This window comes from Primulina huaijiensis, chromosome 6 (assembly GCF_012295235.1).
Source record: "Primulina huaijiensis isolate GDHJ02 chromosome 6, ASM1229523v2, whole genome shotgun sequence".
In the NCBI taxonomy this organism is placed as follows: Eukaryota; Viridiplantae; Streptophyta; class Magnoliopsida; order Lamiales; family Gesneriaceae; genus Primulina; species Primulina huaijiensis.
This window is the reverse complement of record NC_133311.1, coordinates 15,422,633-15,445,058: the sequence shown is the minus strand read 5'-3', so window position 1 is coordinate 15,445,058 and position 22,426 is coordinate 15,422,633. Positions and strand designations below refer to the sequence as shown.

The window sequence follows — 22,426 nt, the reverse complement described above, 5'->3', positions numbered from 1 at the left end:
ATATATATATCTATATTCAGCAACTCTTGGGCAACAAGTGTAGCGCCTCATAGCTGATTTTTTAGTACCGGACGATGTCAACTCTGACAGCTTTTTTAGTTTTGTTTTTTCGAGAAATTGGTCTTCAGTCCTCGGCCGTCGATTTTTTTTATGTTCAGTCTCTGGATACTTTTTTAGTACCACATTTCCACATGAAGTGTACCATATTTTGTATGACATAGTACCACAATTTTGTGGGTAGGGAGTGACCCAAATAAATATTTTGATTGAAGATTTTTCACCAACTTTCCCTTATTTTTTTGTCGATTTTCATGTTTTATTATTCACTCTTCGAGTTCTTTTCTTCTACAATATGAATATAAATGAATATTAACTCATGTTAATGTTCAAAATCGGAAAAAAAAAAAATCAAATTAAAGACATATAGACAGGAAAAATTATGGACTCGTCAGCAATCCGAAGGGAAATCATACTGTTTTCACACAATTAGATATTATGAAATCCCACGCGACGTGTTTCTTCTACATCCTCTCTATTTAATACTCATAACTCTTAATAAATGACGAGTAACCTCTATCGCTCAACTATTTTAATTAAAACTGGACTAACTTGTACAGTTACACAAATCTTCATTGCAATCATCGACTATGTTTTGATATTTTGAATACATATATATATATATATGTATATATGTATAATTATTTAGGTTTTAAACTTTGGTAAATATATATTTTTGTATATTTATATACATCTTATAAGTATATTTAGATTGTAATTGGATAACAATATCTTTTTTGTTATTTATATACACATTTAAAATATATTATTCATAATATTATGTTATTATTATTTATATTATTATTATTATTATTATTATTATTATTTATATAATAATATATATAATATAACGGTTTTCCGGTCTCACTGTCGGTTCAATCGGTCCGACCAATTGAACTATTTTTCAATCTCAAATTGTTTGATCACTGTTTCGGTTACGAAAACATTAGAAATTTAATTAAAAATAACAAAAAATATCGATATTTGTGAAAACAATGAACACATATATTGAAAAATATAATAAAAATGAATAAGTATTTTTGCGTTGATACTTCATATATTTGACATTAACCTCTCTCATAATTTATATTTTGGCACTTACAAGTTACACTCCTTCCAATTAATATGTTATTTTTTCCATCAAAAAATATGAATATAACCTATATATCCTCGTTCAATTTATTAAAATACTATTTTATAATTTTCACCCATATTTTTATATTCGTCATCCAAACCATGTTTGAAATCACAAAAAGTTTTATAAAAGTGTTAAAAAAACCCAAAGTAAATCATACGTGTTTTCTTTATTTTATAAATAAAAAATTATTTTTTCAGAAACATGTTTTTTTTTATTCTGAATATCGATAGGGTTGACCAGTCTCATGAAGAGACATATTCCCAATTTCCACTTAACTGGTTCAGTTTAGATTATTGTTTATTAAATTTTCAAAAATTTAGTTTCGATATATTAAATTTTTATTTTTGATATACAAAATTATTGGTTTGTCAAATATCATATCAATAAAAATAAAATAACTAAAAATTAAATATTAATATTTAAAAAAATGTTCGTTTTCCCTTGAATTTAATTTCCTCACAAAAGCTGAGCGAGCAGTACAAAAGAAAAGGTCCTCTCGATTCCAGTTCACAGGTGCTCCACCAAAACGGATCTCGCAATGCATTCAGAGGCTTATACCGTTGAATCCTGCAAAGTCGAAACAAGTGACGGTGTCAAACTGCACTCAAGAATCTTCAAGCAAGAAGAAAAAAATGAGGGCGATAAAGATAGTTTGGTAATTGTTTTGGTACACCCCTATTCTGTATTGGGTGGGTGTCAAGCTCTTTTGAAGGGGATCGCTGGTGGGTTGGCAAGCAGAGGCTATAAATCTGTCACTTTTGACATGAGAGGTGCGGGCAAGTCTACTGGGAGGGCTTCTCTTACTGGGTTTAAAGAGATTGAAGAGGTCGTTGCTGTTTGCAGATGGGTTTCTGATCATCTTTCCGCCGACAGGATTTTACTTGTGGGATCCTCCGCAGGTACTGTTTTTTTCCTATTGAATTGTGATTAGTATCAGTGTTTGTTTGGGTATTTTTCTTTGGGGTTTGATGATGGTCATGGAGAGAAATTGAGCAAGCTTTTTATTTTTTTATTGTTGGCGTGAGGATCTAGAAATAGGTTAGGCATGACTCTTCTGATTTTGTGCAATGAATTTTACTGCAAAAGATTAAGGAGCTCGAGGTTGGTGAATTCTGAATTTATGGAAGTGATATATGCTTTAGTTACCATTTATGTTCATTTCTTTGTGTGGGCTAGCTTTGGTGCATAATCAAATCTAAGCACATTCGAAGTAGTAGATCCAGAAATTTAGTCTAAGGAGAGTTCGAATTTTTGCTTGAGCGAATTTACTAATGATTTGTGGGAGCAAACGCTAGAACTACTTTTAAAGGAACAATATCAACTTTAATCACCCACAGATAAGCACTTTCCTTGTTTCTAGTTTTCTTGGTTGGTATTATTACCCATGCCTAGCATTTTCCATTTCCTGATTCATGTCGTTGGTCCCAGGTAGTTTGGGAATCCAACTTGTTTGATGATAAAGAGGAAGCCATTTTTCGTCCCTCGCAATCCAAGAGTTGTTTTTCAGTCTTTTGGAATGCTCCTTTGCTAGTTAGCACAATGATGCTGCTTTGCTATATATAATCAAGATATCTCAATTCTAGGCATGATCTAATTTTTTTAGTTCAATTATGAATTTATGATCCCATAAGTCGATTATGATACCCACCCGTGTGCTTGTTGTAGTGCATCTTGTAGTTGTAGGGCTGTGGTTTTACTGTTATCACCTGCTTTACTGATTTGAAATCAGCTATTGCTTCCGGACCTAAGCTATACTTCAGCTTGGTTAATGCTTTTACTTGATTTATGTTCGACATGGTCCAGTGTAATGCTCATGTGGGCTGGTGCTTCCATCTTCAACTGACTTGCTATCAGTTAACGTATGTTCAAGTTCGGTTATTTCCTTGCGCTTTAGCGTCTGAAAAAATATTCTGTAGTGATAGAAGTGGCACATTTCCACAGTTCTTGTTGCACACTCGACATTTTAATGTCCGGGAAAAGTGGCTATACTTGTGCAGATTGCTGGCATTACTACCGAATTTAACGCCTCTATTTTAAACCGTGGTTTTTGTATCTTTACAAACATGAATTCCCTCACCATTTTACTTTGGATCAGAATTCATGGAAAATTGGCTCTTACAGTTTCTTTTCGTACTTCCTTGACAGGTGCACCCATTTCAGGTTCTGCAGTTGACACAGTCGACCAAGTTGTTGGTTATGTGAGCTTGGGATACCCATTTGGTCTGATGGCCTCGATTCTCTTTGGAAGACATCATAACACTATTCTTAAATCACCAAAACCGAAACTTTTCGTGATGGGAACACGAGATGGATTCACGAGCGTTAATCAGCTGAAGAAGAAGCTGGCGTCAGCAGCAGGACGGAATGAGATACATCTACTTGAGGGTGTAAGCCATTTTGAGATGGAAGGACCTGCCTATGATGATGAAATGGTGAATTTGATTCTCAAATTTATAGGATCATTGTAGGTATTAAATAATTGGTTATCACTGTTGTATGAGTACTGTGTGCAACTCCCCCATATTTCTTGGTTCTTGAATCAATAATGGATTGATTGTGTGAATTGAAAGTTGAGGTAAATGTGAGAGCCTGCGGCGAGAAACCGAATGCCGGAACAGTGATGGTAGGAATCTTGTGTGAAATTCACCGTCTTGCAACTTTTGGATCAATTGGGTATAACAAATTATGATATGGTTTGACGAGAGGTATGAAAGAAAGTGGGGAAAGGTTTTAGTTATCCTTCTCCTCGTTGACTTTATGATCATAAATAAAATCAACCCAAATAAGCTTTTTTCTTAAAAAAAAATAGTGTTCGGTTATAAAAATGGTTTTAAAAAAGAACTTAAAAGTGCTTTTTTAGAAGCTGAAATTTATGTCTTTTTGGCTTTTACTTCTAATTTTTTTATAAAAAAAAAATTGGACTTTTTAAAGTATTTTTTAAGGTACAAGTTATATATTCGAGCACACTATTACTATATTTTCAATTTTTAAAGTCTAGCATATTCTTTAAAAATAAAAATTTAAATTCTAGCATATTCTTAAAAATAAATATTTTCTAAGTGAAGGGAAATATAATTTTCTTATTGAATTTATTTTCCTAGATTGATTTTTCTTAATATAATTTTGAAATAATTAAATAAGGTCTGTTTTTCTATATATTATATCTATGATAAAGATTTTGATATTGATTTGGAAAAGAAGTTGCCACTAATAAAACTCTTGATTTCCTTGTCGTATATATTTTCCTTTAGAGATGAAGTGATTGATAGACAAGAGAGAATCAAGCAAAGAAAAGGGGCTTCTTCGATTATTCTACTTTGGACGCCTGACTCGGAAGTTTTCGTGGTTACGTTTTGTGTGCACTCCTTGATTTTCAGAGAAAATAATTCACAAAGACGTTGCTGTGTTGAAGAGTGCTGAATTCGCGTGTTGCCTTGATTGTTGGAGACATCTACTGACAACATCCGTGACGAAGTTGACTGAAGATCGTTTTTGTTGCTCCAGTTTTTTGAATCACATTTTTGTTGCTTTTTTGAATAAGTTTTATTCTGGTTATTTGATTTTAGAAAGCTTTTATTTTCTCAACGTGTTGAGAAAATTGATTTTAGTAACAATCATTATTGGTATTGTTTTCGTGTAAACTCATTGATTTTATAGTGATTGATTTTTGCCCTAAGGCACTGCATTATACTTATGCAAATTTAATCTTGTCCATCGTATTTATTTAAAGTAAATCTGCGTTACAAACGTTAATATTCCGCCACATGTTGTCTTAAATGTTGTAACATTTAGCACAACACTTAATTCTGATATAACACAAATTTAAAATCTTACACTGCTACTATTTTATAAATTCACATCTATCAAGCATTATTCTTTACAAGTGGTATCAGAGCCTACTCTTGATATACTAAGTGTTGATCCTGTTTTTTTTTGTTTGATAAAAATATTTAAATGGACACATCACTTGCAAACGCCGCACTTCGACCACCAGTGTTAGATGGTTCTAACTACAACCTATGGAAAGTTAAAACCAGGTTTTACATAAAATCCATAGATGAGAGAGCACGTCAACATGTAATAAGTGGTTGGAGTCCACCAAGGAGGCTAGAAGAAGATGGTGACAGCATGATAAAATCGGAAAGTGATTGGAATGCCGATGAAGTCCAGGTTTCGAATTACAACTCAAAGGCGTTGAATGCCGTCTTCTATTCAGTCGACTTGAATATGTTCAGTTTAATTACAAACTGTGTATCTGCCAATGATGCTTGGGAAATCCTTCAAAAGCATTGTGAAGGTTCTGAAAGCGTGAGGAGAACAAAATTGAGGATGCTTACATCAAAATTCGATTACCTGAGAATGGAAGAAACTGAATCTATCATTGACTATGACAGACGGCTCAGATAGATTGCCAATGAATCTTTTAGCCTAGGTGATCCAATCTCAAATGAAAGGTTAGTCAGCAAGGTTCTCAAATCACTGCTTGAGCGTTTCAACATCAAAATATGTGCAATCGATGAATCAAAGGATACAACTTTAATTGCACTTGAGGATTTGATAAGCTCGCTCCACACCTTCGAGATGAACATGGAAATGCAGAAAAAGGAAAAGCGGAAGGCTATCGCTTTCCAGGTATCAAATGACTCCTATAATGATCTCCTTCAATTGTCACGTGAGGTAAATGAGTCGGACCTTTGTGAAGACTCTATATCATATATCACGAAGAAGTGTGGGGACTATTTGAAAAGGATCAGAGACAAAAAGAAGACTGAACAACCATCAAGGTTTTCGAGTCTACCAGCACCTGAAAAGCCACAGAAGTTTCCCGTCCAACAACAGTTTCGACTAAGGAATGAAGACAATGGTCAATTTAATTCGCAGAAGTATAACTCAGTGCAATGTAGAGAATGCAATGGATTTGGTCACTATGCCTACGAATGTGCTAACAGATTACGAAAGAACAAAGGCTATAATGTTTCTCTAAGTGATGAAGAATATGATGATTAGGAGAAATCCAATGATGAACATAATCACACCTCCTTGAATGCACTGTTGACATAAAAACGCTGGTTGCCAGTGAACCCTTTAGGTGTTGCCACACCCGGGCGCAACACGTGCTCAAAATCAGTATGTTTAAAATCTACAACTGTTGGAAACTTGAGTACAGATGATGATTTGGAAGCTGATGATGAAGAAATCACTCTTGAAAGTGTACAAAAACTTTATGGGGAGTTGTATGCTGATTGGACCAAAAGAAACAAGCTTAATTCAGCTCTCATGAAGGAGAACACTGAACTGAAGTCTATGGTTGCAAAAGTTGAAGTTATTTTGAGCAAAAAGGACTTGGAACTTGGAAAGATTAAGGATGAGCTTCAAAAGGCGACTGAGACACTAACTAAGTTCAATTCGAGCACTTCTAATCTTGAATCCATACTTTTGATGGGAAGAGATGACAAGAAGAGTTTAAGTTTCAAAGACAGTGTGTTTGAAATTGGTGAATCTTCAAATTCAACTATCTTTGTGAAAGGAAAAGCTGACACATCCACACAGTCACAATCCACATCCTCGATCAAAAGTTCTCCATAAAAAAGACAACCTGGTACACCTGTTCCTAAGAAAAGAAAACGCATGTATGTATGTCATTACTGTTTCAAGCCTGGACATATCAGGACCTACTATTTTAAACTCAGGGATGATCGCATGAATCAAAAGATAAGCAGGATGTTGCCCCGAATGTTTCTCATGTATCATATGGAGAACAACCATGTATGTATTGAGTGAACTATTCTTAGATGCAGAAGCCATACGATGTCATATAGACGAAAATGAATTTTATGCAATAAAAAAGAATTTTGAAAAATAACAATTTTTTTACTTGGAAAGAAATTTAAATTAAAAGTTGATAATACACATGTAAAAGCTTTCTTGAAAAATTGAATAGAATCTAAATCCGGGAATCTTAGATTATTAAGATGACAAGCTTTGTGTCAAATTATATTTTAAATATTGTTATTATTAAATCTCATGAAAATATTTTAGCAGATTTTTAACAATAGATAAACATTGCTAAAGTCGATGTCATCATGAAAATGCCGAGGCATTCGAGGGAACACCTTAAAATGCTTTAAACCAAGTTCAATAAGTTTGTCCTATATACAGAAGTTGCAGGTAGGTTACAACAAAATGATAAAAGCACTGCGAATAACATGTTGTTTACATGATTATACTCAAATATTGTCTGTATTACAAAAGCCGATCTTTCATGTTATTGAGAAGCCACTGGTTTCTCAAATCGAGAGTTTTTGAGTACAAAGCTTTATATATGGAGCATGTGATTCAAATATCCATAGCACAAGTTCTAAGTCAGGATTATCTTTAGATGAGTCGGCTGAAGCAAAAATTGAGGTTTCAGATCTTTATCTCGAACCTTCAAATCAACCATTCAGCTCAAGGATGGAAGAGAGAGATCAACTTTAGATTTCAAACTGAAAAGGCGTCAGCCAAACAAGTCCTTAGTAAATTAATCCAGAAAAATGTTTTCCCACATCACCGCATCTGTATCTCACGCCTCCTCTTCTCTCACAGCCATCACCGCCCTCTCCCTCCGCCGTCGTGCTTTTCCTACGACCGTATTCCGATTCTCCCCCTTCAAACCTTTTAAATCCCAGAAACGCCAAACATTCACCGTATTATCAATGGACAGCAGCGCTTCTCCCTCCGCCACCGCCGCCGTCGATTCGATTTCTGACGGTTTGAGGAATCAGAGCTTGGAAAGTGTTAATGACGATTTTTACGTTGCTAGTAACTCTTTGGATAACGATGGTGTTGCTCAAAATAGGGTTAAGCTGAAGCTGGAAGAACTTAGGTGGGACCACTCGTTTGTTCGTGAGCTACCTGGTGATCCTAGAACCGATTTGATTCCGCGACAGGTTTGGTTTTGTGCGGCTTAATTTGATTTCATGGCAACTTTTACCGCTGTTTCATTGATTTCCATCGGTTTAATTTATCGGTAAATGGAGGTCATGCCATCGTATTGACTTACAATGATAGTAGTATACGAAAAGTATACATAGAGTATGTAGAAGAATTAACAATTTACGTAGCTAAAGCTTGGCCTTTTGATGTCTTGAAAATTTTCAACTATGTATTTTTGGGTTGGAATATTGCAAATGAGATATTGGAGAATTCGGTTCTATGCTTATGTTAAATGGGAAGTCTCCACTTATTTCTCAATCATTACATTTTGGCGGCTAAAGTTTCTCAATGGCATTATCATAGGTTTTTCATGCTTGCTATTCCAAAGTATCTCCATCTGCTGAGGTGGAGAATCCTCAGCTTGTTGCATGGTCAGATTCAGTGGGGGAGCTTCTTGATTTGGATCCTAAAGAGTAAGTTGTTTTGTTTATCTTCTACCTCACACCGAGTTTATTCGTACACTTTTCAGGTTATTTGAGATTTGTTTCTTTATTGATATAGACATGATATATGTGTGATTCTCAGATTTGAAAGGCTTGATTTTGCACAGAAATTTTCTGGGGCATCAGCTTTAGTTGGAGCGTGAGTGTTATATCTTCGGTTCTTTTTAATTTTTCTATTTCTATTTTTGTTATTCGTTCTTTGTCTGGTCTACCTTTATATGGTTTTTGTGACATGACCTCTATAGGATGCCTTATGCTCAATGCTATGGTGGACATCAATTTGGATCATGGGCCGGCCAGTTGGGCGATGGTCGAGCAATTACTTTAGGAGAGGTTCTCAATTCAAAGTCTCAGAGATGGGAATTGCAGCTCAAAGGTGCTGGAAGGACTCCATACAGTCGGTTTGCAGATGGTCTTGCTGTCTTGCGTAGTAGTATCCGGGAATTCCTTTGTAGTGAGGCAATGCATAGTCTAGGAATCCCAACAACACGTGCTCTTTGCATTGTGACAACTGGAAAATATGTTAGTCGGGACATGTTTTACGAGTATGCATTCCATACCTATTTTAGATACTCATTTAGTTGATCCTTAAGACCTAAGGTTTCAATGAAAAATTGAAGTCCTCTGTCAAATGAAAAAAAGGCTCTCAGGCTTCTAACCTTTCCTGCATTTTTCTGCTTATGTTTCTTAACTTGTGATTGTTTCATGCACATATTTTTTCAGTACCTTTATGGATTTTCTTTTTAGCTAAATTGATATAAGTTTTACTTAAAATTTAGAAGTTGCAATCTTGCCAGGTTGCTGATATCACAGCGATTTATCTTGAACTTAGTTGAATAAACTACATGGATTTGCTCTTCAAACATATATTGAACTCTCTTGTTGTTTTGTCTAGAAGTAGTTATTTGTTTCTATTGCATGCAGTGGAAATGCAAAGGACGAACCTGGTGCAATTGTTTGCAGAGTCGCTCAATCCTTTCTTCGCTTTGGTTCATATCAAATACATGCATCAAGAGGGAAGGAAGATATTGGCCTTGTTCACACTTTGGCTGACTTTGCCATTAGGTATCACTTTCCACATTTAGAGAACCTTAGCAAAAGCGACAGTCTATCCTTTAGCACTGGTGAAGGAGATGATTCTGTTGTTGATTTAACTTCAAACAAATACGCAGGTAATAATTAATTTGAATTTGATTTAATTTGTTCCTTCCCTAGAGATAATCAAAACTCGATTTTATCCATAGAAACAGATTTACAGAGCAGCCTAATTCAAATGAAATTAAATTTAACATTATCACAGATCCTCTGATTGCTGGCCTAAATGAAAATAAAGTGAAATGTGATCGAGTCACAGGCCTCTTACGCACCATCTTTCCACCCGATTAAGGCCTGTTTTTTACCTTGTGTATGCAAGTGAAACAAGTTATTATATGATGAACAAACAAAAAATATTACCTATCACCTTATTGCATTCTTCATTTTGAATAAGGCTAGTTTATCCGCTAATTTATTTGTTTGTGTTTGCAATGGCAATCTCTATCAGCTTGGGCAGTGGAAGTTGCTGAACGTACGGCTTCCTTAGTTTCTCAATGGCAGGGGGTTGGCTTCACCCATGGAGTTCTCAACACTGATAACATGAGTCTTTTAGGACTCACCATTGATTATGGTCCTTTTGGTTTTTTGGACGCGTTCGACCCCAGTTACACTCCAAACACTACTGATCTTCCTGGAAGAAGGTACTGTTTTGCAAATCAACCTGATATTGGCTTATGGAATATCGCGCAGTTCGTGACAACTCTTTCTGCTGCCGAACTGATAAATGACAAGGAGGCAAACTACGCAATGGAGAGGTATTTTGAATGGGCATATTTCGTTTGTGAAATTTGATGCTAGCTTGACTTTCTTTGAACTTTTTTTTAACTTGTCAGATATGGAACAAAGTTCATGGATGACTATCAAAGTGTAATGACCAGAAAACTCGGTTTGCCAAGGTATAATAAGCAGTTGATCAGTGAACTTCTTAAAAACATGGCAGTGGATAAAGTTGACTACACCAATTTCTTTCGGTTACTTTCAAATATCAAAGCTGATCCTACCATTTCGGAGGAGGAACTATTAATTCCTCTTAAAGCTGTGTTGTTGGATATCGGCAAGGAGCGCAAAGATGCATGGACTAGCTGGCTGAAGTCTTATATACTGGAGGTACACAAAACATATTTGTAAATTTCTTTCGCAACATGCGCAAGTGAGTCATCCGGCACTTTATGAGGTATTTGGTAAGAGAATGATCAAGAAAGACCAGTAAGGACAATCTAATAACTAACAATGTTTTTTTTCATTTGGTTGCTTTTTTTTTTTTTTTGGTTTGTTTGAACGAAGTTCATAGTATCACAGCCATTGTCGTTCAACGATATAAACCATGTGCAAATCCATGATTTTAAGAGTGACGGGTGAGGTGGGCGGAATATATCCTCAAAAGTGTTGTGCATACAATTTGAATTTTTTTTCTTGGGTTATTGGTAGTCACTTATCATTTCCAGCTACCACAGCTTTCTGCCAGCACCATCCCTGATGGAAAGAGGAAAAAATTGATGGACGCGGTAAATCCCAAATACATCCTCAGGAACTATTTATGTCAAAGTGCCATTGATGCCGCAGAACAAGGCGATTTTGATGAAGTTCGCAGGCTGCTGAAGGTTATGGAACGACCGTACGAGGAACAACCAGGAATGGAAAAATATGCACGTTTGCCCCCCGCTTGGGCTTATCGCCCAGGTGTGTGCATGCTCTCATGTTCTTCTTAAGCTGTCACAGTGCATCACAAGCCCACACGAAATAGATATGATCTGTATATAAATGATAAATGCATTCTGTTTTTAGTTTGCAATAACATATAGATTATAGATGCTGTAGCTGTCCACGTGTTGTAATTTCTCTCGTGAATTTATTTTGGGCATGAGTCATACAGGGCAAGACACATTTTTGTCATGCACAAGATACTTGGCAAGATGTTTGCCTGAGTTTGCTGCTGGTTTTAGATTACATAACAGCATTCAGTGGTACACGAACTGCTCGTTGCATGTGAAAATCGTTTCCATATTATATTCGACTGACAAAATTATATATATCTACTGAAACATTTTGCTGTCCATGTTTATAAATTATCTTTCTGATTAAATTTGAGGTATGCAACTAGGGAGTAATGAAAAAATTATGTCAATTTTTTTAATATAATTTTCATTCACCTCTTCTATACTGTATTTGTTACTTACTTTTTTTCGTATGTTATAATTTTTACACTTGATAAAGGAGGTGAGACGAGTAGTGAAAAAAGTATGTATTTTTTTTAAAAAAAATAATTTTCATTCACCTCTTCTATACTGTAATTTGGGGAAAATGAAGTTTTTCAAAAAAAAAAAAAAGAATTTAAAATTACTTAAAAAGTGAAACACAATAAAAAAGTTTTAGTATTTTATTTGAGTGTTAAGCGCGTTTAATACGATCAATCATGAAACTTTGACTATACTTTTTCTCTGTACACGAAATCAATGTATTTTAGTCAACATTTATTCTTGTATGGTCACATATTTATAGAATAAAACCCGTTCATATGTTCACGAGTCGAGCTCGAGCTTTTAATTTTGAGTTCGAATTCATATTTTTTAGTTGAACCGACTACGTGAAATATTCAAATTCGAAATATTTATTGTTTCATTCAAATAAAGAACGAAGACACACAAAAAGCTACGCAGGGTTACTAGGGAACCTGGTTCATCAACTTTAAACATGAAAATGACAATCAATACAACAATAGCCATATATGTTGTTTTTACAGACGAATCACATTCTCTTTGAAAATTATGAATAATTACTGGGAAAAAAGAATCTACATCATTTCGCCAAAAAAAAAAAAGGTTAACATCTCGGACCTATTTAAACCCGACTATCTCCACTTCAATTTCAAGAATGTAGTTAAAAGAACACATTTTTTACTACAAGCAACACGATTGTTTGTGGTGCAATGAGAGACGCCGAGACTTCATCGTTTTTTCTAGTAGAAACCCGGCGTCGTCATTGCACCACAGACAACCATATGTTGTCCATGGATCCAGAATTGTCAAGACCGATCGAAAGATTTTTTCAAGTTTACATGTTAGATATATCAAGCAAGAGTACCTAGAAGAAGACGAATAACTTTAAGGTATTTTTCTTTAATAATACACAACTTGGATATGTAAACATGTTGACCAAAATGATTTGGAGTCAAGCAAAGAAGGCAAGTTGATTTTGTGCTACGTGAATCTTACTCATACAAATTTTTTCCAATTTTTTGGATTGTTTTCTGACCGATCCATTTTTTCAAGGGGGGACTTGAGATCCGGTTCTTGACGTCAAATATAACTTATGATTCAATCCTCGGTTTTTATCATTTCAGCTTCATGTTATTTTTTGGCTCAAATAAGTACATATTCTTGAATTTGTGTTATAAATTTGCGAGTTTTGGGTATCGATAAATTTTAGTTTGTTATATTATTTATGTCATAATAATACACGAAAACTAAAACAATAAATATAGGTACATATAGTTGATATTATAGCAGAAATATATAAATTTTAAGTACCAACTGCATCAAATTAATTTATAATTATAATTTTTATGTACGAAATGTTTAACAATTTTTTGTCAAGATATATATTGTTGCAAATAATATACAAATATATGCATTTCAGATACTAAGTAACTTAAATTGATTATCAATCAACTTAAATTGAGTATATGTAATATAATTTTTAGATTTTCAAGTTCAGATAATTGAAATAAAAAGCATGTCAGATCAATTAAAACTAAGTTTGTCGGACACATATATCATATTATAATTTATGTTTGGACTTAAATATTGTTAACTCATTTTTAATTTGTCGGGACCACATGATATAATATTAATGTCGAAATTATTGATACGACCAAATCAAAGAACCGTATCGATGGATTACAATTTTCCAAGCTTTGATTATTGTATTCAAATTCCAAGTAGTTTCATGTTTGCGCGTTGATTTTATCAAGTGCCTCATTTTCCATCTATATTATCTTTTGTTCTTGCATGCAAAAGTTCTTGCCAAATTGTATTCGGATAATTGGTACTAAAATGCATGCACGTATAAAGAAAATAATTTACAAAATTTAGCTAAATTAATATTAATTTTCTATAATTATAATTGGGCTCCTTATAAATTAAATCAATATAAGGGAATAATCTCAATTTAATGGGTTTTTTTTCCTTCATTTTTTTAGATTTAATAAATCTTAAGTTAGTTGTATTAATTTGATATATGGGAGATGACAAGCCCATGTATAAATGGCATCACGATTTCTTGAAAGTCCTCGTTGTTAACAAATTCTAATATCATTATATCATATAAGTCTCTCACATTTTAATGGAAGTTGACATATATTTGAAGATCCAAGTACTAACATTTGACCACATTATAGGAGAAGAAACACTTCAAACTCTGGATGTAATATAGAATAATCTTGTTGTAGAAATAGGTTGGGAAGAACAACATTTTTGATACAGTAACTTTATGGGTATTCAAACTTCGGATAAAATCGAAAAAAATCGTAAATCCAAATCGAAAAAACCGTTCACCTAAATGAAAATCAAATTTTGTAATTCAGATATACATGTTAAAATCGAAGTTTATTTGGTTCGGTTTTGGTTTATATATGTCAAGACTGAACCGATCGAAAAAATCGAAATTTCATTAAATTAATAATTTTATTTATATTATACATTTTACGAGATGATATTTAGTGAATTAAGGATCATTTCGAGTAATTTTTAGTTGATTGTTATTTATTTAATTCATTTAAATTTTATATTTAAATATTTACTATGAAATCATGTAAAAAGATAACATATTAACATTTTTGGTAGAAAAACGAACCGAATCGATTCGAAAGAAAATGGTTCGGATATCAGATTATATATTTCTAAAATAGAAATAGAAAACCAAAACCGGACCGAATCGACCTGACCTGACCAATGAAAACCCTTATTGAACTTGCATATTTTTCATTTTGGTCTTGTTATCAGTCAATTAACAATTTTAGTAAATTAACTTGCACTTTTTTTTTGTTCTCATTTTTAGCAATTTTTCACCATATATATTAAATTTATCTGCCGTATTAATAAAACAGTGTCGATATTACCATATATGAGACGAAAATACAATATGCAACTTTAAAAAATATTTTGTAAAAATAAAATTGCATAATTGACAGAATAAAACATAACAACTAGACTTGAGATCGAAATAAGCGAACACGTAAAATTAGAATTTTTTTTTGCTAAAAATGGAAAAACACTATATTGGAGCCTTAAACGATGAAATTCGCAACAATACAGGTCTAGACAATGCGATGAGTTTTGTTAATCGGGCTCGTTTTCAGCCGGAAAAACTATTTTTTCGTCCAAATCAAACATCATCGAAGAACCATTAAAATATTTATTTTCCTCCTTTAGCTTTGTTAATTAAGTGAATGTTAATTTATGAGAAGCATGTGTGAGATAATATTTTAACACACGATCTCATGAGTCAATTTTGTGAGATGAATATTCTATTTGAGTCACACTTAGAAAAATATTACTTTTTATGTGAAAAATATTATTTTTTTAAATTATAAATATGAGTAGTTTTGATTTATGAATAAAGATCTATGAGAGGAGATTGAAAATTTGGTTTTGTAAGTAGAGTGGGTCTCATGTGAGACCGTCTCACGGATCTTAATCTGTGAGACGTGTCAACCCTACTCATATTCACAATAAAAAGTAATACTCTTAACATAAAAAGTAATACTTTTTCATGGATGACCCAAATAAGAGATCCGTCTCACAAATACGACCCGTGAGACCGTCTCACACAAGTTTTTGCCTGATAAGTAAACGATAATGTGTTGACGGTGGACTTGGCTCCTACTGCCCCGTCTTCCACGTTCTTTACATATCAGAAATAAATACTTGTGGATTGATTATTGAAACCTGCAAAAAAAGTCGTCAAAAAAATTTATTTTTCAAATCTGTGGGCTAGGAATGTTCACTTTGACAATATCTAAAACTATTTCTCAAGTTTTACAAGTGGGACCAAGACCAAGTCTCTTAACAGTTTTCGCTTTTGAGTTTAGTACCTTAATTTAATTTTTGACTATTTTGATTTAATTATTGACATAACATATAATTTTCGATGATATATCAATATTTTCTAACTTTATATAAATATTTTTTTTAATATTTTCTAACGTCACATTAACATTTTTTTTGGTCTCGTAGATCTTTTTTTCATAGATATGTCACCATTCCAGTCAAATAGGGCTGAACGCCATATTTATGAGTCGTGTGTCGTAGCTAAGTTAGCTTCAACCCTTCAATTAATATATGGTGCTGTAATATTCTCCTTCCTTGTTCTGTTCTAAGTGAGTCCATTATCTTCCCTTGCTCCAATGGCTTACACTGTTAATTTCTGTAAAATGTTACATTTCATGTTGGTTCTTTTGCTTCCAATATTAGCCACAGCGCAGCCCTATCGCAACGTTTCTTTGGGTTCATCTCTCATTGCGAACAATGAGAATTCAGCTTGGCCATCACCATCTGGTGATTTTGCTTTTGGATTCCGACAGATCGTGCCTGGTGGAGGCTACTTGCTAGCCATCTGGTTCGACAGTATACCCGAAAAAACTATAATTTGGTCTGCAAATCGAGATAGTCCAGCTGCGGAAGGATCCAAGTTTCAGATTTTTACAGATGGGAGATCTGAACTTGATGATCCGAGGGGCCAGCATATTTGGACTCCTAATCTGGCGGGCTTGGCTGTCGCATATGGCGCCATGCTTGACAGCGGTAACTTTGTACTGGTGGGCAATACATCAGCTCTCTTGTGGCAAAGTTTTAATGATCCAACTGATACGATTTTACCGGCCCAGATATTGAAGGAAGGGGGTAGATTGGTTTCCAGCTTTTCGGAGACGAATTACTCCCGTGGGAGATTCATCTTTACGATGCAAGGTGATGGGAATCTTGTGTCTTACAACAGAAACTTCCCCATGGACGACAACATCGGTGCGTATTGGGCATCAAATACCGTTGGCAGTGGATTCCAAGTGATCTTTAACCAATCTGGCTACATCTTCCTTACAGCAGAGAATGGAACAATACTTGATTTTCTGTCTTCAAATGGCGCTTCAACCGCCCTATATTACCAGAGAATGATATTGGATTATGACGGGGTTCTCAGGCATTATGTATATCCCAAGTTTGGTAATTCAACAGCAGGAAGGCCGATGAGTTGGTCCGTTTTGCACTTCTTACCAGAGAATATATGTCTCAGCATACCACTCAATTCGGTATGGGGTGCGTGTGGCTACAACAGCATATGCTCCCTTGGAACTGATCAGAGGCCTTATTGTTTCTGTCCCACCGGTTACTCTCCTATCAATCCAAGTGACAAGATGAGCGGATGCAAGCAAGATTTCGTCGCACAGATTTGTGATCAAGAATCACAAGATGCATCACTTTTCAACTTCGTCGACATGTCTAACATCAATTTCCCTGGTGGTGATTACATGTCATATCATCAAGTCCAAGAAGATTGGTGTCGACAGGATTGTCTTGATGATTGTTTATGTGCCGCTGCTATTTTTAGTGGCAATAGTTGTTGGAAGAAAAAGTACCCGCTTTCGAATGGAAGACGCGAGTCGATGGCCGGAGGGAAAGCATTGATAAAAGTAAGGAAAAGTAATGCCACATTAGCCCCTCCAGCTAACATTCCGAACAAGAGCAAAAGATCCACTCTCATCATCACAGGATCTGTTCTGTTGGGAAGTTCGGTATTTGTCAACTTACTCCTACTCGTTGCTTTCTTGTTGTTTGGTTTTCATTTAAAACGACGAGAATCAAAGATTTTTCATCCGTACTCGGCCAACATAAGAAGTTTCACTTTCAAAGAATTACAAGAGGCAACGAATGGATTCAAGGAAGAACTTGGTAGCGGGGCTTGCTCAACTGTGTATAAAGGGACTCTGATGAACGAAAATGATGGTTTAATTGCGGTGAAAAAGCTGAATAAGATAGCCAAAGATTCTGCACAAGAACTGAAAACTGAATTGAACTCAATCAGCAGAACTAACCACAAAAATCTGGTGCAATTACTAGGATACTGTGATGAAGGTGAAAACAGGCTTCTCGTTTACCAATACATGAGTAATGGCTCGATAGCAAGCTTTCTTTTCCAGAACTCAAGGCCAAATTGGTACCAAAGAGTACAGATTGCAATTGGAACCGCAAGAGGACTCTGCTATTTGCATGAAGAGTGCAGCACTCAAATCATACACTGCGACATCAAGCCTCAAAATGTTCTCTTGGACCAATCCTTCGTAGCAAAAATCTCGGATTTTGGGCTTGCAAAACTTCTAAAGGATGATCAGACCCGAACAACTACCATGATCCGTGGAACCAAAGGATATGTAGCTCCTGAATGGTTCAGAAACATGCCTATCACAGTAAAAGTCGACGTGTACAGCTTCGGTATCTTGTTGCTGGAGCTCATTTGCTGCAGAAGGAATTTCGAAACAAGCATTACGAATCAGAATGAGGAGATTCTGTCAGATTGGGCTTATGATTGTTACAAAGACGGTACACTGCACTTTCTAGTTGCCAATGACGAGGAAGCCACAAACGATATCAAACGGTTCAAGAAATTCGTGTTGGTCGCCATTTGGTGCATTCAAGAAGATCCGTCATTGAGGCCTAACATGAAGAGAGTTTTGCATATGCTCGAAGGATCTATCGAAGTGCCTCTTCCACCGGATCCTGAATCCTTCGTATGATGTTGTTAGTGCTTTAAGATGATGGACTAATTAAGTCATGTAATTGAAGCTAGAGTTTGGAACAAGGAAATAAAAATNTTGACAATTCGTGTTAATTAGCATATGTAACTAATTTGGAAAAAAGCATATTTTTTTAATTTTAAAAAAGATCTGGACTACTAAAAATTTTCTCATATCTTTTTTATCATATTGTTTTCTTTTGTTATTTTTCATATTCTCTGAATGCATATATTTTATTATAATATTCAATTATTACAATCTTTTTTGACGATCAATGATATGCAATTTTTTATTTACAATGTTGTTTGATTATTATTATCTTTCATGTAAATTGACAACAATTGCTATTGGATGCTTTTAGTTTCCTAGTCACCTTTAATTTATTAGACACTTATACTTGATAATATATAAACTACACATTATTATTAGGGGTTAGCAAAATTTCGGTTAATCCGAATTAACCAACAGAATGGAGTCAATTCGAAAATTCGGTTCGGTTATTTCGAAAATTCAATTTTCAAATTAAAAAAATTGTTTATATATATCGGTTAATTCGATCGGTTCGGTTACGATTTTCAAAATTTTGAAATCGGCTAACCGAATTAATCGATATAATAAATATTATTATTTATTAATTTTAATAAATATTTTTATTTTTATTTTTAAAATCAGCCCTAATTCTAAAGAAACATTTGTGATGTATGTGATTTTATGTTTTTATGCATTTGTGTAGATTGTAGTGTTCAAAAAAATTACATATATAATTAAAGTTAAATCACAGATTTTTTTAAAACTAATCGGTAAATTCGGTAATTTTTTCATCGGTTATGAAAATTAATTCGGTCGTTCGGTTATTGATAAATATTTCGGTTCGGTCCGGTTATGACTTATGAATTGATTTAAATAAATATTGATTAAATGTTTTTATTTATTTGCAATTTATAATAATAATATTTTTGACAATAAATCATCTTTTTACTGACTCTTATGACATTTATTTTAATATTTCATATTAACTCATATGTATAATTAGCACAATCAAATTACTAATGTCATATCGGTATTACCTCCAGAAAAATAATATATTTAGTTTTTCTAATTGTTTAAATATCTTAACGGGAACATTTGTGTACCCTTATCTTGAGAAAAATTCATTGTATTTATAAAGTTTGAACGGTAAATATAAACTTTATAGTATACATTTAATTTGAAAACTGAATTCATTGTATGACAAACATTTCTTCCATTTTTATTTTTTTGTGTAACCCAAAAGAGTTAATATTTTTTCTCTTTTATCTTCTTCAACTCACTGTAAAAAGTTATAAAAAAATATTTTATATCTACAAAAATATTTTTATTTATTGTTTTTCTTGTTTATATATTTTGTTATATGTGAGCATATATTTTACTTCATTGTCTTAATTGTCATATATCTTTACTATAAAATTTGTGTATATTGAAGATGAATAAGTTCATTTTGTAGTTTTTTATTACCTGAACTTAGGTTGATATATTAAGATGTGATATACATAAATATAAGAATTTTCAAATTCAATTTATTCACAATGATTTTTAATAATTAAGGCCAACTCAAAATAATAAAAATTAGGATTCATAATTATTTTAAATATGATATAAAAATAATACGTGGAAACTTTTTTTGACATTTTAGTTGTAAAATACAGCGATAAATACATGTAGGTGCATTCTTTCATTGTGTCAATTATAACTTTATTTAAATATCTTATTTCTCACTCAAAGATCAAAATTTATTTATTTCTTATTTTGATTATCGAAAAATCCAATATTTCTTTTAAATGTTTTTATTAATAATATTTACATGGGATAAATTATAATTCAATATATAATAATATTTGAAAACTGTAGAATGTTTCTAAATTTAAAAATCGATTAACATATAAGGGATCAATTCAAAACTAAAAGTTGATGCAATATGTGTCTTCTAGCTTTACAATCGAATAATATAGGATCGAGCGTTTGTCGCTTTACCAAAAGCTATAATTGACGGTAACTATGCAAGTCAAATCTTTAAATCATACAACATCTCAAGCGCCTATCCATAGTGGACAATTATTGTACCAAACAATCTATCTCCTAATAATTGCACCAATTACAATAAATGAAAATCAAAGTCGCGATCTTGGCTCTGATACCAATTGTAGGCTCAAGCGTTTACTGTTTTATCAAAACCTATAGATTATGGTAACCGTGCAAATCAAATATTTTAAATAGTACAACATCTCAAGCACAACATTTCAATTACTATATCCATCATGATCAATTATTGTACCCAACAATAAGTTTATCCAAATAACCTTTTACTATATCATATAAATTTATAAGACATTTGAGTAGAATATATACTTGATATTCTACATAAGTAGTAAAGAAAAAAAAATCATTTTTCATTTAGTTGAAAATTTATATTTTAAAATAAAAGAAAAATTATAAAATTGACAAAATTCCGAAACCCAAATTGAAAGTTGAATTAATACATTCATATTCATCATTAAATTTTACAATTTAATTTTAATAGATTTAGCATGTTTATCCACTAAAAAAATTGAAAGAATTGTTTATGCAATTTAATAAAAAAGTCATAGTACATCATTTTCTGATTTCGAATAACGATCACATTATTATTACGTTACATTGATAAATAAATTATTATTTTTAATTTATCATCATAGTCTTTACATCAATAAACACATTTTCGAATGGAGGATGTTAAATTTAATATTGACATTAGATAATTATAGTATTAATTCTAACATTCTTTTTTTATTCTTCTCAATATATTAATTTTTCTATTTTCAAATATATTAATCTATTTATTATTGTATACAAAGTATAATAATTATTTGGTTAATTGATCACATTTAAGATTAGATGTTTGAAAAAAATTCTAATATATCTTTAAAGACCAATAGAAGATGAAAAATTAAGAAAATGTAGAACACTACAGTGCATAAACTTTCGCTTTGTACAATGACAAGAGATAAGGTGAGACCAAATGAGATACTTATATATATGATTCTCATTCAACTTAGCACATTATAATATTTTTATTAACCGACTTTGTCCTTCGTTTTTACTTCACTAACTTTGCAGTGTGACTCATTCAAGCATGAACTTTTTATTTTTTTAGTACATAGTGGCCTCCACTGTCACCGACTTCAATCTTTAGAAGTCGGTATTAGTAGTTTATAGGTAATAGATAATTATTTAATTTTTATTTTCTGTCTTTTGATTAATTGTGTAATTTTTTATGTTCTACCTAATTCATTTTTAGAATTTTTATAATCATCATTAGAAGTGTTGCACGCATACAATATAAAATTAATATATTTTAAAATGTTAATATTGAAGTGTCGAATAAATGTATTAAATCATTATTTAAGAATTTTTAGAAAAACAATATACATCATAATTAAGATTTAAAGATTAATATACAAATAAAGAATTGCGATGAATATCTTATAAAATAAATGGTGTTAGATCAAAAAGATTAAATATGATTATTGTAAATGAATTTTTCTTAATTAATTAGAAAATTCAAGAATATATGATTACTCAATTAGTTTAATTGACACGCTCTTTAGTTTGCTAATGTATTAGATGTTAAATCCACCATCACTGAGTTTGATAAGAATTCTTGTAGAATAAAATACAATTATAATAAATTACTTGATTGTATATGTAATAGAATTTTGTATATTTCATTTATAAGGTTGAAATTTTATATATTATGATACAATATTTGTTATACATCTTAACATCGACNAATCCAAAAATACAACTCAAATGTCAACTTTGACACTCAATTTTGAGTGACTGCCAGAATCTCTCAACAACCCACAATTTTTGGACAAGATAGTAACATCACAATTTTGAAATCAAACTGATATTTTT

At 32.7% G+C, this 22,426-nt stretch overlaps 3 protein-coding genes across 3 annotated transcripts; all 3 read left to right on the top strand.

Moving 5' to 3' along the window:
- The first annotated feature begins 1,651 nt into the window (after positions 1 to 1,651).
- On the top strand, positions 1,652 to 3,758 carry LOC140977990 (uncharacterized). Its single transcript, XM_073442698.1, has 2 exons — positions 1,652 to 2,094; positions 3,341 to 3,758. The coding sequence occupies exons 1-2, from the start codon at positions 1,734 to 1,736 to the stop codon at positions 3,661 to 3,663; spliced, it is 684 nt and encodes a 227-aa protein (XP_073298799.1). The 5' UTR covers positions 1,652 to 1,733; the 3' UTR covers positions 3,664 to 3,758.
- Positions 3,759 to 7,695: 3,937 nt separating this feature from the next.
- Positions 7,696 to 11,756, top strand: LOC140979656 (uncharacterized). The gene is made up of 8 exons (XM_073445164.1): positions 7,696 to 8,124; positions 8,474 to 8,583; positions 8,696 to 8,752; positions 8,859 to 9,158; positions 9,538 to 9,785; positions 10,157 to 10,463; positions 10,542 to 10,815; positions 11,163 to 11,756. Exons 1-8 carry the CDS (start codon positions 7,729 to 7,731, stop codon positions 11,415 to 11,417), a joined length of 1,947 nt encoding a protein of 648 aa, XP_073301265.1. The 5' UTR covers positions 7,696 to 7,728; the 3' UTR covers positions 11,418 to 11,756.
- Positions 11,757 to 16,030: 4,274 nt separating this feature from the next.
- On the top strand, positions 16,031 to 18,566 carry LOC140979655 (G-type lectin S-receptor-like serine/threonine-protein kinase LECRK3). Its single transcript, XM_073445163.1, has one exon. It carries the CDS (start codon positions 16,112 to 16,114, stop codon positions 18,491 to 18,493), a length of 2,382 nt encoding a protein of 793 aa, XP_073301264.1. The 5' UTR covers positions 16,031 to 16,111; the 3' UTR covers positions 18,494 to 18,566.
- Positions 18,567 to 22,426: the final 3,860 nt, after the last annotated feature.

Coding starts and splice junctions, on each gene's coding strand:
- LOC140979656 (XM_073445164.1), top strand. CDS start 7,729: ATGTTTTCCCACATCACCGCATCTGTATCTCACGCCTCCTCTTCTCTC. Junction 8,584..8,695: donor CTTGATTTGGATCCTAAAGA/GTAAGTTGTTTT, acceptor TGTGATTCTCAG/ATTTGAAAGGCTTGATTTTG. Junction 10,816..11,162: donor TGAAGTCTTATATACTGGAG/GTACACAAAACA, acceptor CAGCTACCACAG/CTTTCTGCCAGCACCATCCC.
- LOC140979655 (XM_073445163.1), top strand. CDS start 16,112: ATGGCTTACACTGTTAATTTCTGTAAAATGTTACATTTCATGTTGGTT.
- LOC140977990 (XM_073442698.1), top strand. CDS start 1,734: ATGCATTCAGAGGCTTATACCGTTGAATCCTGCAAAGTCGAAACAAGT. Junction 2,095..3,340: donor ACTTGTGGGATCCTCCGCAG/GTACTGTTTTTT, acceptor CTTCCTTGACAG/GTGCACCCATTTCAGGTTCT.